At 37.7% G+C, this 15,484-nt stretch overlaps 1 protein-coding gene across 3 annotated transcripts in view; it reads left to right on the top strand.

The window, feature by feature from the left end:
- Znf385d (zinc finger protein 385D) overlaps positions 1-15,484 on the top strand; it is an 887,297-nt gene that overhangs the window by 40,527 nt on the left and 831,286 nt on the right. For 2 of the 3 annotated variants that reach the window (XM_057769820.1, XM_057769818.1), the window contains exon 2: positions 11,827-11,862. The exons of the other annotated variant lie outside the window; for it this stretch is intronic. In XM_057769820.1, the coding sequence (XP_057625803.1) occupies positions 11,827-11,862 (36 nt within the window). The remainder of the gene's footprint in view (positions 1-11,826; positions 11,863-15,484) is intronic. 3 annotated transcript variants of the gene reach the window in all.

The raw sequence follows: 15,484 nt of genomic DNA, 5'->3' as shown, positions 1-15,484 counted from the left end.
TTTATTTAAAAAAGCAGATGAGACGGCAGGGTAGACTGGGACTTATGGCCTAATATATGCACGTTGATAAATACAAAAATGTTGTTAAAGTAATATATTACTGTTTGCAGATGTGTCTGTTACCATGTGGCTTCATTTAATTTAAATGAGGAGAAAATGAAATAGAATTAATGTTAAATAATTTCCTGAAATCATTGTTGTTGCCAAGAAGATAGGTTTCTGTGAATCTGATTCTCTAGATGCCACACTTCTAATTGGCAAAGCTGTTATTGTTAGTCTAAGTGAGTTATAGTTTGTGGTACCTTTGCTATGAAAAGAGATAGTACACAAAGAGCATGGTGTAACAAGATCTGAGCTAAAAATTCACCCCTGGGCTGGAAGAAGGTCATTTGGGATGATGTGGCTTTTTTATCAGTCTACTTCCAGCAAAGAGGCTGTTAGGCTGTGACGCTGGGTCCCTTGTAGTACAGGATTCTTCATTACATGTGGCTGCAATTTCTCCTATTGATAGAACATTCGTGTGAATGTACGAAAACCTCAGTGATGTGTGAGTATAATCATTCCCTTTTGTCTTGATTTTTTTTTCTCTTTAAAAGTCTCATGTGTGTGTGCATACATATGTGAAGATGGACACTAAAAAACGAACCCATGCTAGATCAAAATTGAGTACAATAAAGGATTATTTATTTAGGGGTAGACTCACAGATTTATTTATTTAGGGGTAGACTCCTGTTCCTCTGCACAAATGAGAAACAGGAACCAGCCAGAAGAGAGAATGAGCACACACTTTGCATTGGAATTTATACTATAAAAGGCCACGTGCAAGTTGGCTGGTATCTTAAAGGCTACTGGCTAAAGGAGTTTTTACACACATGTGTATTTTCAAGTGTGTAAGTGCAGGCACACATTTGCCTTAGCACACATGTGGAAGTCAGAGGATAGCCCAGGTGATGGTGTTTGCCTCTTGCCTCATTAGTTACAAGTGTATTTCCTGCTGTGTGCGCCACACTGAGTGGCACAGGAGCCTCAGGATTCACCTGACTGTGCCTCCTATCAAGCTGGAGGAGCAAGGTTATCATAAACACACACTATCATTTTTAATTCTATGTGGTTCAGGGGATCTGTGATCATACCTTTAGAGTACTACAGAAGTGCTCTACCCACTGAGCAATCTCCACACCTGCATCTTGCTTTCTAATGACCTAGGAACACTTTTATTTTATCTAGTGGAAACAATGTGGTAATAGGTTTGAATTGAGTCCACCTCTTTAATAATTCCAGTGTTATGAAGCAGATCTAACTTGGTTAAACACAGCTCCAGCTTTTGTTGCTAAAATGGGAACTTTACAGGCTTGCTCATATCTGATATTTCATATGAATATGTTTTTATATTACTATTCTTCCAATAAGTAATGTTCTGATTTTTTCCAAACATGTAATATTTGATTTACATTCACAGATAACATTGAATGAATCTTATGTTTTTATTTGAGTTTCAAATGCAACCAATGGAGATGTGTGACTTTCATTAAGGAAAGCATATGTTGTATTTCTGACTGCTCAGAGAAAGCTCACAGAAAGCTGGAGAACACATAAGAGGGACTTGGGGAACTTGGTGGAGAAACTAAGTCACAGAAACCCAAAGATTTAGAGGAATAAATTTTCTTAAATGAATGTTAAAGAGTATAAAAACCTGTGTGCTGATATGGATATGTGACTCTAGCTATTTAAGGATAAAGATAGAAACATTAGGTGTCCCAAGGAGTAATAGCTAAAAGAGGAATCTAAAGTAAGAGGGACTAGTGAGTATTACTAAAGCTGTGTGAAAACCAATAAGAAGGAGGAACAGATTTTATACAAGGAGATACAAAGATTGCATAGTTTACAATGTGCACACACATGCACACACAGAAATGTGCTAAAATACTATATTGTATTAGCCATCATATTAATATATTATCATTATGTATGCTTGCACATATGTTCATGTATGTGTATACATCTATTATTATAGTATTATCTATATCTGCGTGCATATATGTAATCATCAATATTTTTTGCAAAGCCACAAAACTATTGTTCTCTTACATTTCCTTTCCAATGCCTTTCTATCGCTTTATGGTTTTAAATCTAAAAGTCTCATTATATTCTGGGATTTGGAAGCAGCTAAGTGTAACAGGAACAGGTGTATCTGAAGCAATTTATACTAAACTGATTCTTGACTCAGTGTTAATTTCTAGCCACTCTACCATGACACTTATGGAGTTTCTAATGCTTTTCTTTACCTGCCCTGGTCTGCATCTGTACAGACCATCCATTACTAAACAATGAATCCTCTTATTGGAACTCACAAAATTTCTCTCACTTATTTTCATTTTTCCTTGAATTGTTTAACTTGAAATTAATACAGAAGTCACTGCTGTCAAAGTTTTCTTCAAAAAACAATTTATCAAAGTACTACTTTATCTATATCTTATGTGGTATATAAAATTCAGTTTGTCACGAATGGCAAGGGAAGTGTAGAGATAAATGCCTAAAAGAGACTTTATTGTAATTCTCTTCAATAGTAAAAGTCACTTTTCTCCTGCCTTGTCTTTATATTTCTGAGTTATTCCAAAAATATTTCAAGCAAATTTTCTTAAAAGAGGACTGTCTATGCTTTACGCTTTGTACTAGGAGTTACTTGGGTGTAATAACTGCGGTCCTGAAGGAAGAAAAATCCCACTTGGGAAACAGGCTGCCTTTCCCTTCCTTAGGCAAGCCTGGCATGCAAAAATAATTGTTGTTGAAAAGGCAAACAGTCCAATTTTTTTGCTTCTTAAAATTCAGGCCACGTTCTCATCATCCAGTAACTGGGTGTGAAAGCTACAGCGGTAGCTGCGCTCATTCTTCTCTGGTCTCATTCACCCTCAGTGCGCGTATGTAAAACAAACGCGGAGCCATTCCTCACCATCCGCAGTTTTCCAAATCCACACAAATCTGAAAGGAACCTGGAGTGGATAGGGAAAAGTTCTCTATTATTTCTGCTGCTTCAAGTACACTAGCTTAAAATGCTCCACCAGTCTATGTGCTTCTCTGTGACTGCTGAGTTGTTTAAGTGGTTGAGGTGCCAGAAGCAAGGAAGCATCATGACGAAATGCATTCTGATAAACTGTGGGACATATACAGACGTAATGTAGACACAATATACACATAAAATAAAAATCTTTTAAAAATACTTTGAAAATGAAGACAAATTAAAAAATGCAATAAGATTAAAACAACAAACTAGCTATTTTTTTCTGCTTTTTTTTTTTTTGAGAAAGGGTTTCTCCATGTAACCTGGCTGTCCTAGAACTTACTCTGTAGACCAGGCTAGTCTTGAACTCAGAGATCTGATTGCTTCTACCCTCCAAGTGCTAGGATTAAAGGCATTCACTACCAGCATGTGGCTAGGGACTAGTTCTTCTTATTAGAAGTACGGTATATTAGAAAATAAAAGCTTCATCTGGGCAGGGGTGCCATGTACCTTTAATCCAGGCATTCAAGAGGCAGAGGCAGAGGCAAATAGATCTCTGTGAGCTTGAGGCCAGCCTGGTCTACAGAGTAAGTTCCAAGACAGGCTCTAAAAGCTACAGAGAAACCCTTTATCCCAAAAACAAAAACAAAAAATAAAAAAAGAGAAAGAAAGAAAGGAAGAAAGAAAGAATGAATGAATGAAAGGAAGAAAGGAAGACAGAAAGAGAGAGAGAAAGAGAGAGAGAGAGAGAGAGAGAGAGAGAGAGAGAGAGAGAGAGAAAATGTGAAAGAAAGAATGAAAAATAAAAGTTTATGGACAAAATTGACACTTATGTATTTATGTTCTGGTTTGATGTGTCCTTCAGGGACTCATGTGATGTAGGCTATATCTGTTATACTGCCAGCACTGCTTCAGTATATGTATATGGGCTGTGGGGCCTTGTGGGCATGGGACCAAGTTAGCATCTGCAGAGCCCAATGAAACAGACTTGAAGTTTATGGACTGTCCCATGCATGATCCACCATACTGAGATATGAGCAACCTTCCTCATAGTCTACCATCTTGGATAAGTAGCTTTTCACAAGTATAAGGGCTGCCATGCCTTCTCTGCTTCAATACATAAGCTAAAATAATCTGTTTGTTCCCAAAGCTTCCTTAATGATGTGTATTACAGTAGAAAGTAACCAACAAGTTTTAGCTCCAACATTGAAGTAATTCATCACACACAGTTGCAATGATTTACCAATGATATGCAATGTACTGGAAGTGATTTACTACTCTGTGGCTAAAGGTAAGTGAATGGGTTTTCATGACTCTTTGAATAACTGCAGTTAAAGAAACTTTGTAGAGGTGCTCATTAAATGTACCTTAAGGCTTTTCTCCTTGGTAATGAATTAAGCACTCTGTGTTTGGTGTAGTGAAGGATATACCCACGTGGGTAGTATTTCTATTCACTTCTCTGGCCCTTGCTTCAAGATGGCTTACCCACATAACATTAAAATGAACTCTGTTATAGAAATAATATAAGAATATCATTTTAAAGTATTACCAAGGACTAAAAATAAATATGGGGCTAATCTACATCTTTCCAAAAATAAGTATAAAAATTCTATATGTGTTGACAAAAGCCTCTGTCCCACCAGGTCCCACAGATGTTCATTCCCAAAGAAACAAGTGAGGCTTACATTAATTATAAACTGGTTGGCCTATTAACTCAGGTTTCTTATTAACTAAATCTTACATCTTAAGTTAACCCATAATTCTTGACTGTGTTAGCCACGTGGCTTGCTACCTTTTATCAATGAGGCATTCTCATCTTGTTTCCTCTGCATCTGGGTGATGACTGCAGAATGACCTTTCTTCTTCCCAGAATTTTCCTATTCTCATCACTCCGCCTAAACTTCCTGCCTAGCTATTGGCCTATCAGTGTTTTATTAAACCAATACAAGTGACAATCTTTGCAGGCTAGAAGACAATTATCATACAGTATATGCGTACTAGAATATTTGATGGTTTGTTTTTTTTTTTTCTTTTTTTTTTCTTGCTGATTTTTTTTATTAATTAATTAATTTAATTATTAAAGATTTCTGCCTCTTCCCTGCCACCACCTCCCATTCCCTCCCCCTCCCCCAATCAAGTCTTCCTTCCTCCTCAGCCCAAAGAGCAAGCAGGTTTCTCTGCCCTGTGGGAGGTCCAAGGACCACCCACCTCCATCCAGGTCTATTAAGGTGAGCATCCAAACTACCTGGGCTCCCACAAAGCCATTACATGCAATAGGATCAAGAACCCATTGCCATTGTTCTTCAGTTCTCAGTAGTCCTCATTGTCCATTATGTTCAGCGAGACCGGTTTTGTTCCATGCTTTTTCAGTCCCCGGCCAGCTGGCCTTGGTGAGTTCCCGATAGATCATCCCCATTGCCTCAGTGTGTGGGTGCACCCCTCGCCGTCCTGAGTTCCTTGCTCGTGCTCACTCTCCTTCTGCTCCTCCTTTGGATCGTGAGACTTCAGTCCAGTGCTCCAATGTTGGTCTCTGTCTCTGTCTTCTTTCATCGCCTGATGAAGGTTAATATTCAGGGGGATGCTTATATGCTTTTCTTTGGGTTCACCTTCTTATTTAGCTTCTCTAGAGTCACGAATTATAGTCTCAATGTCTATTTATGGCTAGAAACCAAATATGAGTGAGTACATCCCATGTTCCTCTTTTTGGGTCTGGCTTAACTCACTCAGGATAGTGTTTTCAATTTCCGTCCATTTGTATGCAAAATTCAAGAAGTCATTGTTTTTTACTGCTGAGTAGTACTCTAATATGTATATATTCCATACTTTCTTCATCCATTCTTCCATTGAAGGACATCTAGGTTGTTTCCAGGTTCTGGCAATTACAAACAATGCTGCTATGAACATAGTTGAGCATATACTTTGATGGTTTGTCGTCATGCCTGTCAAGATAAAAATATAAAATTTTCTGTATAAGTCACTAGTTTAACCCTTTAAAATACCTACTGTATCTCCATCTCTGGGGACTCTGTTTCCATTTCTTGTCCCTTGAGGGCACCTGTACTCACATACACATACCTGTACACACATATACAGGTACACATGAATAAATATAGGATAATGTTTTAAGTTGTGAAATGAATGGATGTTGAAAGTCTCAAGAGTTAGAATAAGAAAGATAAACATGTGTGAAATTATAGAACCAATAGAAAAGTAAATACTCTGAATGCACTGAATCTTAGACTATCTATATATATCACAACATACCAGTGTACTAAGATATGGATTAATAGAAATTATCCAATGTGAATATACAAAGAAAACTAGGAAACAGCTCAGACGAAGAGAGTCAAAAACAGATATGTAAATAAATGATCAAAACTCCTGGCATTTGAGGAATGGCATATGTTCACATATTTAATAATCTAAGTAGACACCAAGCAAGCAAAATAATTCCCAAAAGTTTTACCCAACTCTACAAACTCTTGAAAACTAAAAAAAAAGAAAAATCCAGAGAAATTCCAGTGTTGAGTGACAGAGATTTTTAAACATAGTAGAAATACATTATTTTCATATTAAATATAATTGCATAATTACATCTCCCTTCCCTTTAACGTCTTCCATGTTGCAACCTAACAAAGTTCAAATTCTTGGGCTTAAAAAAAAATGGTTTTATCCCATGCTTTTTTTAGACCCAGTCCAGCTGGCCTTGGTGAGTTCCCGATAGAACATCCCCATTGTCTCAGTGTGTGGGTGCACCCCTCGCGGTCCTGAGTTTTTTGTTCGTGCTCTCTCTCAAAGCATGGGATAAAACCGGACTCGCTGAACATAGCAGACAATGAAGGTTGCTGAGAAGTCAAGAACAATGGCACTGGGTTTTGATCCTACTGCACGTACTGGCTTTGTGGGAGCCTAGGCTGTTATGATGCTCACCTTACTTGACCTGGAAGGAGGTGGGAGATCCTTGGACTTCCCACAGGGCAGGGAACCCTGACTGCTCTTCGGGCTGCTGAGGGAGGGGGAGTTGATTGTGGGAGGGGGAGGGAAATGGGAGGCGGTGGCGGGGAGGGGGCAGAAATCTTTAATAAATAAATAAATAAATAAATAAAATGGTATGGTTCATATTGTTTATATACACCCATACATAATTACAAAGTGGTGAATCCATTTATTGTTGTCTATATGCATGTATAGCAGGATTGACCACTTTCTACTGGGTAATCAATTAGGGGTCTCATGCTAGAGAAGACTTAAGTTTCCTCTCGCTATTCCTTAGTTGCCTATAGTTCTTTGTCTGGGTGGACCCACAGGATCCTTATACTCTAGCATGTCTGTTGGTGCTGTCCATGTTCAGGTCTTATGAGGGATCATCTGTGAAGCTTCCCTGACATTTGTACGCGAGACCATTTAGCAGCTAATTTCATGTTTCTCTTGTTCTTATGATATTTCCATCCCTGTTTCTGTGATGTTCCCTGAGCCTAATGTACAGAAAACATATTGTAGATGCATCCACTGGGACTAGGTACCAAAGAAGCTGTCATTCTCTGTATTGTGACCAGTTGTTTTCTATAAATATGTCTGTGTGCTGCAAAGAGAAGTTTTTGTGATGAGGAGTGAGAACTACAGTTATCTGTGGATATAAGGATAAGTATTTAGAATCACCAGCGGGTCAAAAAGGTTTAAAGAAAAAAAATTAAAGACTTTCCAGAATTCAATGAAAATAAATCCACAACATACTCAATCTTATGGGAGACTATGAAAGCAGTTCTAAAAAGAAAGTTCTTAGCACTAAGTGCCCAGATAAAGAATTTGGGGAAATCTCACACTAGCAACTTAATAATATACCTAAAAGCAAAGAAAAAAAGAAAAAGAAGCAAATTCACCAAGGAGGAGTAAATGGGAGGAAATAATCAAATTCTGGGCTGAAATCAATAAAATATAAACAAAGAAAACAAGAAAAAGAATCAATAAAACAAAGAGTTGGTTCTTTGAGAAAATCAACAAGATAGACAGTCCCTTATCCAAAGTAACTAAAAGTCAGAGAAAGAATATAAAAATTAACAAAATCAGCAATGAAAAGGGGGCATAACAACAGACATTAAGGAAGTTCAGAGAATCATTAAGGTTACATTTCAAAAGCCTGTATGCCACAAAATTGGAAAGCCTTAAAGAAACGGAAAATTTTCTGCATAGGTATCACATACCAAAATTAAATCAAGACCAAATAAGCAATTTAAATAAACTTATAACACCTAAGGAAAAAGAAACAGCTATTAGAAATCTAACAAACAGAGAAAAAGCAAAAGGTCGTAGGGTTTCAGCCCAGAATTCTTCCAGAATTTCAAAGAAGAGTCTACACCAATACTTCTCAAATTGTTCCACACAATAAAAACAGAAGGAACTTTGCCAAATTCTTTCATGAGGCCATAGTGACCCTGATACCCAAACAACACAGAGATGAAACAAAGAATGAGAATTACAGACCAATATCCCCCATAAACATTGATGTAAAAATACCTAATAAAATACTGGCAAACTGAATCTATGAACACATCAAAAAAAAATCATCCATGATAATCAAGTAGGCTTCATCCCAGAGATGCAGGAATGGTTCAACAAACAAAAAATATATCAATGTAATCCACCAAATAAACACACTGAAAGAAAAAAAATATGATCATTTCATTAGATGTTGAAAAAGCCTTTGACAAAATCCAATATCCCTTTATGATAAAGGTTCTGGAAAGATCAGAAATACAAGTAACATACCGAAACATAAATAAAGCAACATATAGCAAGCTAGCACAAATTAAATGGAAAGAAACTCAAAACAATTCCACTAAAATCAGGGGAAAAAAAAAAAAAACCGTCCACTCTCTCTTTATCTATTCAATATAGCACTTGAATTTGTAGCCAGAACAATAAGGCAACCAAAGGAGTACAAAGAATAAAAAATGTGAAGGAACAAGTCAAACTTTCACAATTTGTTGATGATATGATAGAATAAGCGACCCAAAAATCCGAACAGGAAGCTCCTACAGCTGATAAGCACCTTCAGTATTGTAGTTGGATACAAGATTAAGTAAAAAAAAAAAAATCATTTGTCTTCACATATACAAATGGTAAATAGGTTGAGAAATAAATCAGGCCCTTTACAATAGCCACAAATAATATAAAATATCTTGTGGTAACTCTAACCGAGAAAGTGAAAGATCTGTATGACAAGAACTTTAAGTTTTTGGTGGGATTGCAAACTTGTACAGAGGTCCACAGCCAAGCACTGGGCCAAACTCTGGCAGTCCAGTTGACAGAAAGGGAGGAGGGATTGTATGAGCAAGGGGGTTCAGGATCGTGACAAGGGAACACACAGAAACAGCTGACCTGAGCTGGTAGGAGCTCACCCACTCTGGACCTACATCTAGGAATCTTTCATGGGACTCACCTAGGCACACCACATGTGGGTGGCAATTGTGTAGCTGGTTGTTTGTGTGGTCCCTAGCAGTGGTATTAGGACCTGTTGCTGGTACATAAGCTGGCTTTTTGGAATCTGTTTCCCATACTGGGATGCCTCACCCAGCCTTAATGCAGGGGAAAGAGCTTGGTCCTGCCTCAACTTGATACACTGTGCTGTGTTGACTCTCATGGGAGGCTTACCACTTTCTGAATGGAGGGGGCATGGATGGGAGGTTAGATGGCAATTGGACTGTAGGGAACTGGAAGAGAATAGGGAGGGAAAAATGGTTTGCATATAAAAGAAATGAAAAATTTTAATTAAAAATAATAAAAAGGAAAAGGAATTATGCTCTCTAGTTATGTGGCAGTAGTAGATTTCTCTCTAAGATCCATGACTTCACTATTCCTAGATATTTGATCAGGTTTCCAGTACCAGATATGATTTCCCACCTGCTGAATGGTTCTTTATTCCGATTAGACAGTTATTGGTAACTACCAATATATGAATGCCGCCATTTTACCTTCAGGGATATCTTGTAATGCTGGTAATTGTTGGGGTTCAAAGAGTTCACAAATGGGTAGGACTCTCCGTTGCTTCCCTCCCTTGGCAGCTAGCATGACAACTTCTAGTACCATGAAAGCTGCTCCTAGGGGCGGAGGCCTGCAGATCCATCCAGCTAGAATCCTCCAAATCCTGTCACTGCAAGGCATCATTACTTTAGTAATACAAACTTACCTTCAACCTTTGGGAGGTATTCAAGGGTAAACAACAATAGCCTATATTATTATTTTTGGCATCTTTTGGACAACCCTGACGAAGATTTTGAAAAGGCCAAAGTATCATGGCATATTTTTTAAGTCACTGAAAAGAACTGCCGATTTAGAATTTTATGTTTAGAAAATATCATTTCAGACAGAAGAGAAAGACATTCTGTGGTCAAGAGACTATCAAGAATATGAAGCACAATTCTGAGAAACAGTTGATGAAGGAAATCTCTCAGGCAGATTAAAAATGTTATTAGAAGGAGATGTAAAATTTTAAAAAGAAAAAGGAAACAGTAAGTTCTGAATTAATAAGACACACTACTGCGCTCAATTTGTAACCACAGCCATTGAGGATGATTTACTTCCAGAAACATGGAAATTCTGTATGAAACTTATACCTGTTTACCTTTGATGGTATAAATAGTTTTCTTATTTTCCTTCCATAGTCATCAGCACATATTAAATGAACTTTTTAATCTTTGTCCACATAACTTAAATTCATCTTCACTAAAGTGAAATAAGTTCCTTCTTATGTGAAATTCTTACTTTAATTTTGAGTTTGTGGTTTTTTGTTTGTTTCTTTATAAGCCATTCTTATCTTACAGGCATTCGGTTGTTAGGTCTGATCATGTTTTCTTATTTTCTTGCTTTTCCCGATTCACGTTCAGCTTTTACAACTCATTGCAGCCATACCTTTTCTTCCTCTGACAATCCCTAAAAGTCTCCAGAATAGCTCATTTCTGTGAAAATCATTTTTATAAATCATCATGACACTGGTTCTTTAGACTGATATTTTCTGTGCACAGGAAGCATACTCACTGTAAATCCATGCTAGATGAAAAACTGCTAGTCACTGGGAATGAAAAGAGCAGATTTACAAGCAAACCTACTATGCTATTATAGCTGTAATTCTTAAAATGGATTATATTTAGGCCTTGGGGTCAACTTGTTCTAGAGGTAAAACTATTACCATATTTAAAATATTTATTGCATTTATTTTCTCACAGTTTTGACAAAATATATAATGCATACACAGGCAGAAAGGGTGTGTTTGGCTTATGGGTTAAACGTGGTATGCTTCATTATGGTGACAAGCATGGTGTTGCAAACACAGAACAACATGAAGCAGAGAGATGAATATAGGTTCCCTCACTTGCTTTCTCCTTTTGATTTAGTCTAGTACCTAGGTCCACAGAATGTTCCACTTGCATTCAGGGTAGGGCTCCCTTTCTATGGGTAAAGTAGTAAAGGTGAAATTGTGGCAGGAAAGTTAGGCTTCAAAAATTCTTTTCTGATATAAACAGAAAACAATGAACTGTGTGAATACCTACATACATACGTACTATTTTATTAAAAGCAATTTAAGAACATAAAAGCATGTGTAATTCTATCATAAGGTCAAACTATATACAGATTAAGAAAGAGACTGAGATTCTTACCCAAAACTTGAGCTGAAGCTGTGTCCTTCTGCCTGCAGTCTCTAAATTAGATAAGTTGTTATTTAGCATTTTAAACCTATGGGGTTACAGAGAGAATATTTTAGGTATATAAAGTCATGCTCATGTCGCCAAACAAACCTTTAATGATTCTTTCTATTCATTCTTCTTGTTCAGTGTCCATTTATGGAAACACCAATTCCCACTTGAATGGTATGTATACAGAGATCACCTTGTTTTCACAAGGGTAATGAAGATGGGAGGAAATTGAGGAGAGAACCCCCTGAGAAAGTGAGATGTCTGACCCAATGTTCTGCTAATACAGAAGAATGGGAACTGGAATTTTGGGTGAGGATAGTAGGATACAGATAGATTAGCTGTTGTAAAAGAAGGCAGTGAGGATTTGGGCCTAGTAGAAATAATGAAACAGTAAGCTTCTTAATGTTCTTTTAGGTATAAATTTGAAAAACACAAAATAGGTCCACTTACAAAAAACAGTAAATAAAAGATAGTGCTGTTACAGAAAGGAATAGAATCTCTTTCTAGTTGAAGGCATATCAGTATCTCTTAAAGAGCTACTACATATGGGCAGTTAATTACCTGGCCACGCAACCGTCTCTCACAAAGGTGGTCAAGCTGACTATGTTAAAGAGGTAGGGAGGTATAATTGGTGCCTTGATGAAGTAATATACTGTTTTCTCTGAGAATTCCCATCTTTATTGCCATTCCTATGATCCACCATGATGTTCTACTGTGTCAGCCTGTTTGAGTATGATTAAGACAGACAAAATTTCACCTTTCTTCTCTTCTGCTTCTGTCTTTTTCTTTTGAATGATACCACCTGCACCATGTTACTGACCTCCATGCCTACTTAATGCAAACTGCATGACTGTGTTTCTTTCACTCCTTCTCAAGGCAGCTGCAGAGATTTACAGCTTGTCTGTTCACAGAGTTTTTAAATTTTAATAAATTGTCCATGCACAAGTGTTTGAGTCTATTCTTAAAGTGGTCTAGTAATAAGACTAAGAACGCCAAGATGGTACTCTGATGTCCCTGGACTCAGTACCTGAATTTACAAAAGATAAAACTGGTTTTACTGAGCTGTCTGACAAACATGTGAAAGAATCTGACACGTGAAATAGTACCACTGTAGGAATCCCTCACTGGGAAGGCAGACATCCCAGTAGTGCCTAAGTCTACAAGGGATGCCTGTCTCAGCAGTCCCAATCTGGTACCCAAAATCTGAGAGGTTCCTGGAGACATGCTGATGTATAGTTAACTCTGGAAACCAGGAAAAGCTGGTTTTTCTATCTAGAAAAAATTATCATCATCATCATCATCATAATTACCATCATCATCATCATCATTATTGTTGTCATCAACATCATCATCGTTGTCATCACTATCATCTTCATCATCATCACCATCATTATCACCACCAGCAACAGCAGCAGCAGAGTAAATCTACTCAGTGGCCGAGGGGCAGGGGAGTAATCAAAAAGCAAATCTTCTGCCAAGAGTTTTATCATCTGGCTGTTTCCAGGAGATGCTATCCACACGGAAAGTACATTTTTCCAGATCAATCATGGCAATTGGTACAATTCTTCTTGTGGGACTTCATATTCAGGAGATTCTAACTAGTGGCAAGTTGACATTAAAACTAACCATCATACTGGGTGGTTCTGAGTAGGTGCCTTACAGCTCCAATAGGGAAGCAACACATACCAGATTTCAAAGACTGAGGTTTGTTTTATTTTGTTTGTTTGTTTTTAATTGATTGATTGATTTTGTTTCCTGGCCACAGTTTCCCCTCTTTGTCTCTGTGCAACACCCTTCTATTCCCACTCCAGAGTTTACTCCTCCATTTCTGTTTGGGAAAGGGCAGGTGTCCCAAGAATATCAACAAAACATGGCATATCAAGTTGCAGTAAGACTAATCTCCCCTGCCCCCCATTATTAAGAATGGGCAAGGCAACCCAGTATGAGGAGTAGGGTCTCATAAGCCTTTAAACACAAACCTATTAGAATCACACCTGACTTCTTAAAGACTGTATTTTTTTAAAAAAAAAATTTTACTTCATTTTTTATTGGATTATTTGTTTTTTTGATGACCAATTTCTTGAGTTCTTAAATGCCCCTCGACCAAAAAATGAATAAGGAAAATTTGATACATTTACACAATGGAGTACTACACAGCAGAAAATATAACAACATCTTGAATTTTGTAGGCAAGTGGATGAAGCTGTAAAACATCATTTTGAGTGAGGTAACCCAGATACAGAAAGACAATTATCACATGTACTCACTCATAAGTGGGTTTTAAACATAAAGCAAAGAAAACCAGCCTACAAATCACAATCCCAGAGAACCTAGACAACAATGAGGAGGACCCTAAGAGACACATACATAGATCTAATCTACATGGAAAGTAGGAAGAGACAAGATCTCCTGAGTAAATTGGGAGTATGGGTTTAAGGGGGGGGTAAAGGTAGGGAAGGTAGCAGAGAAAAATGTAGAGCTCAATCAATAAAATTCAATAAAATATATTTTACACTAAAAGGATAATGTTTTGAAAATTAAATATAAATGAAAGAATTACCTGTTACATTTTACTTCGTCTCATGACTACATGAGAAAAATATTACATTTGGGGTTTGTTTACTCTCCTAATATATGGTAGCAGTGCACTAATAAGTGGTTTGGTAAGTAAATTGAAAGGAATAGCAAAAAATTAGTTTGAAGATATATTAGTAAAAATTTTGTTTGATTAAAAAGCAATAGATAGGCAATATTTTTCATGAATCATGTAAGAGAATCCGTAAGTAAAAATTTAGGGTGAAACTGAACCAACTGGTTATGAAGAGAAAAGTTTTGACTGCTGCCAGGCATCCCCTGTGATTGGTTTGGTGACTAACATAGTTGTCATCAGAGAGCCTTCATCCAGTGACTGATGGAGGCTGATTCAGAGACCACTGGCCAAACATTGGGCCTAGTTCATGGAGTCCTGCTGAAGAGAGGGGGGAGGAATTTAGGAGCCAGGAAGGTCAGGGATATCTCAAGAAAATCCATAGAAACAGCTAGTCTAGCTCATGGGAATTCATAGAGTCTGAACCTACAGCCAGGGAGCCCACATGGAACTGACCTAAGCCCTCTGTATAAATATGACAGTTGTGTAGCTTGGTCTATTTGTTGGAATCCTGCGAGTCCTACAATGGGAGCAGGGCCTGCTCCTGGTGCTTTGGGTGGTTCTTGGGAACCTATTCCTCATGCTGGACTGTCTTGATCAGCCTGAATACAGGGGCAGGTGCTTGGTCTTACAGCAGTTTGATATGCCATGCTTTGCTGATACCCATGGAAGGCCCGCCACTTTCTGAGTGAATATGGAGGAGTCATTGACAGAGCAGGTTGGAGGAGGGGGTGAGAGGAGAAGAGGAATGGGAGGCTGTGGTTGGGTTGTAAAATAAATCAATTTTTAAAAGAAATTATAAAAATAACATTTTCCTAACTGTTTTTGTGCAGTACAGGTGCCCATGAGATAACACTAGTACTAACTGACACTGATAAACCCCAAGGACAGTGGCTCTCAACCTCTAAGGCTTGACCACTATGCAGGTCAAATGACCCTTTCACAGGGGTCACCTAAGACCATCGGAAAACAGATATTTACATTACAGTTCATAACAGTAGCAGAATTATAGTCACGGAGTAGCAACAAAAATTATTGTACCACTGGAAGGGTCACTACAACATGAAGAACTGTATCAAAGGGTCCCAGCATTATGAAGGTTGAGCATTATTGCTCTAGGGGCTATTGACAGAGGGGTAGTATCTGAAG

The sequence above is a fragment of the Chionomys nivalis genome, chromosome 5 (assembly GCF_950005125.1).
Source record: "Chionomys nivalis chromosome 5, mChiNiv1.1, whole genome shotgun sequence".
Classification (NCBI taxonomy): Eukaryota; Metazoa; Chordata; class Mammalia; order Rodentia; family Cricetidae; genus Chionomys; species Chionomys nivalis.
Note: the sequence above shows the minus strand (reverse complement) of the source record. Positions and strands in the feature narration are given on the sequence as shown.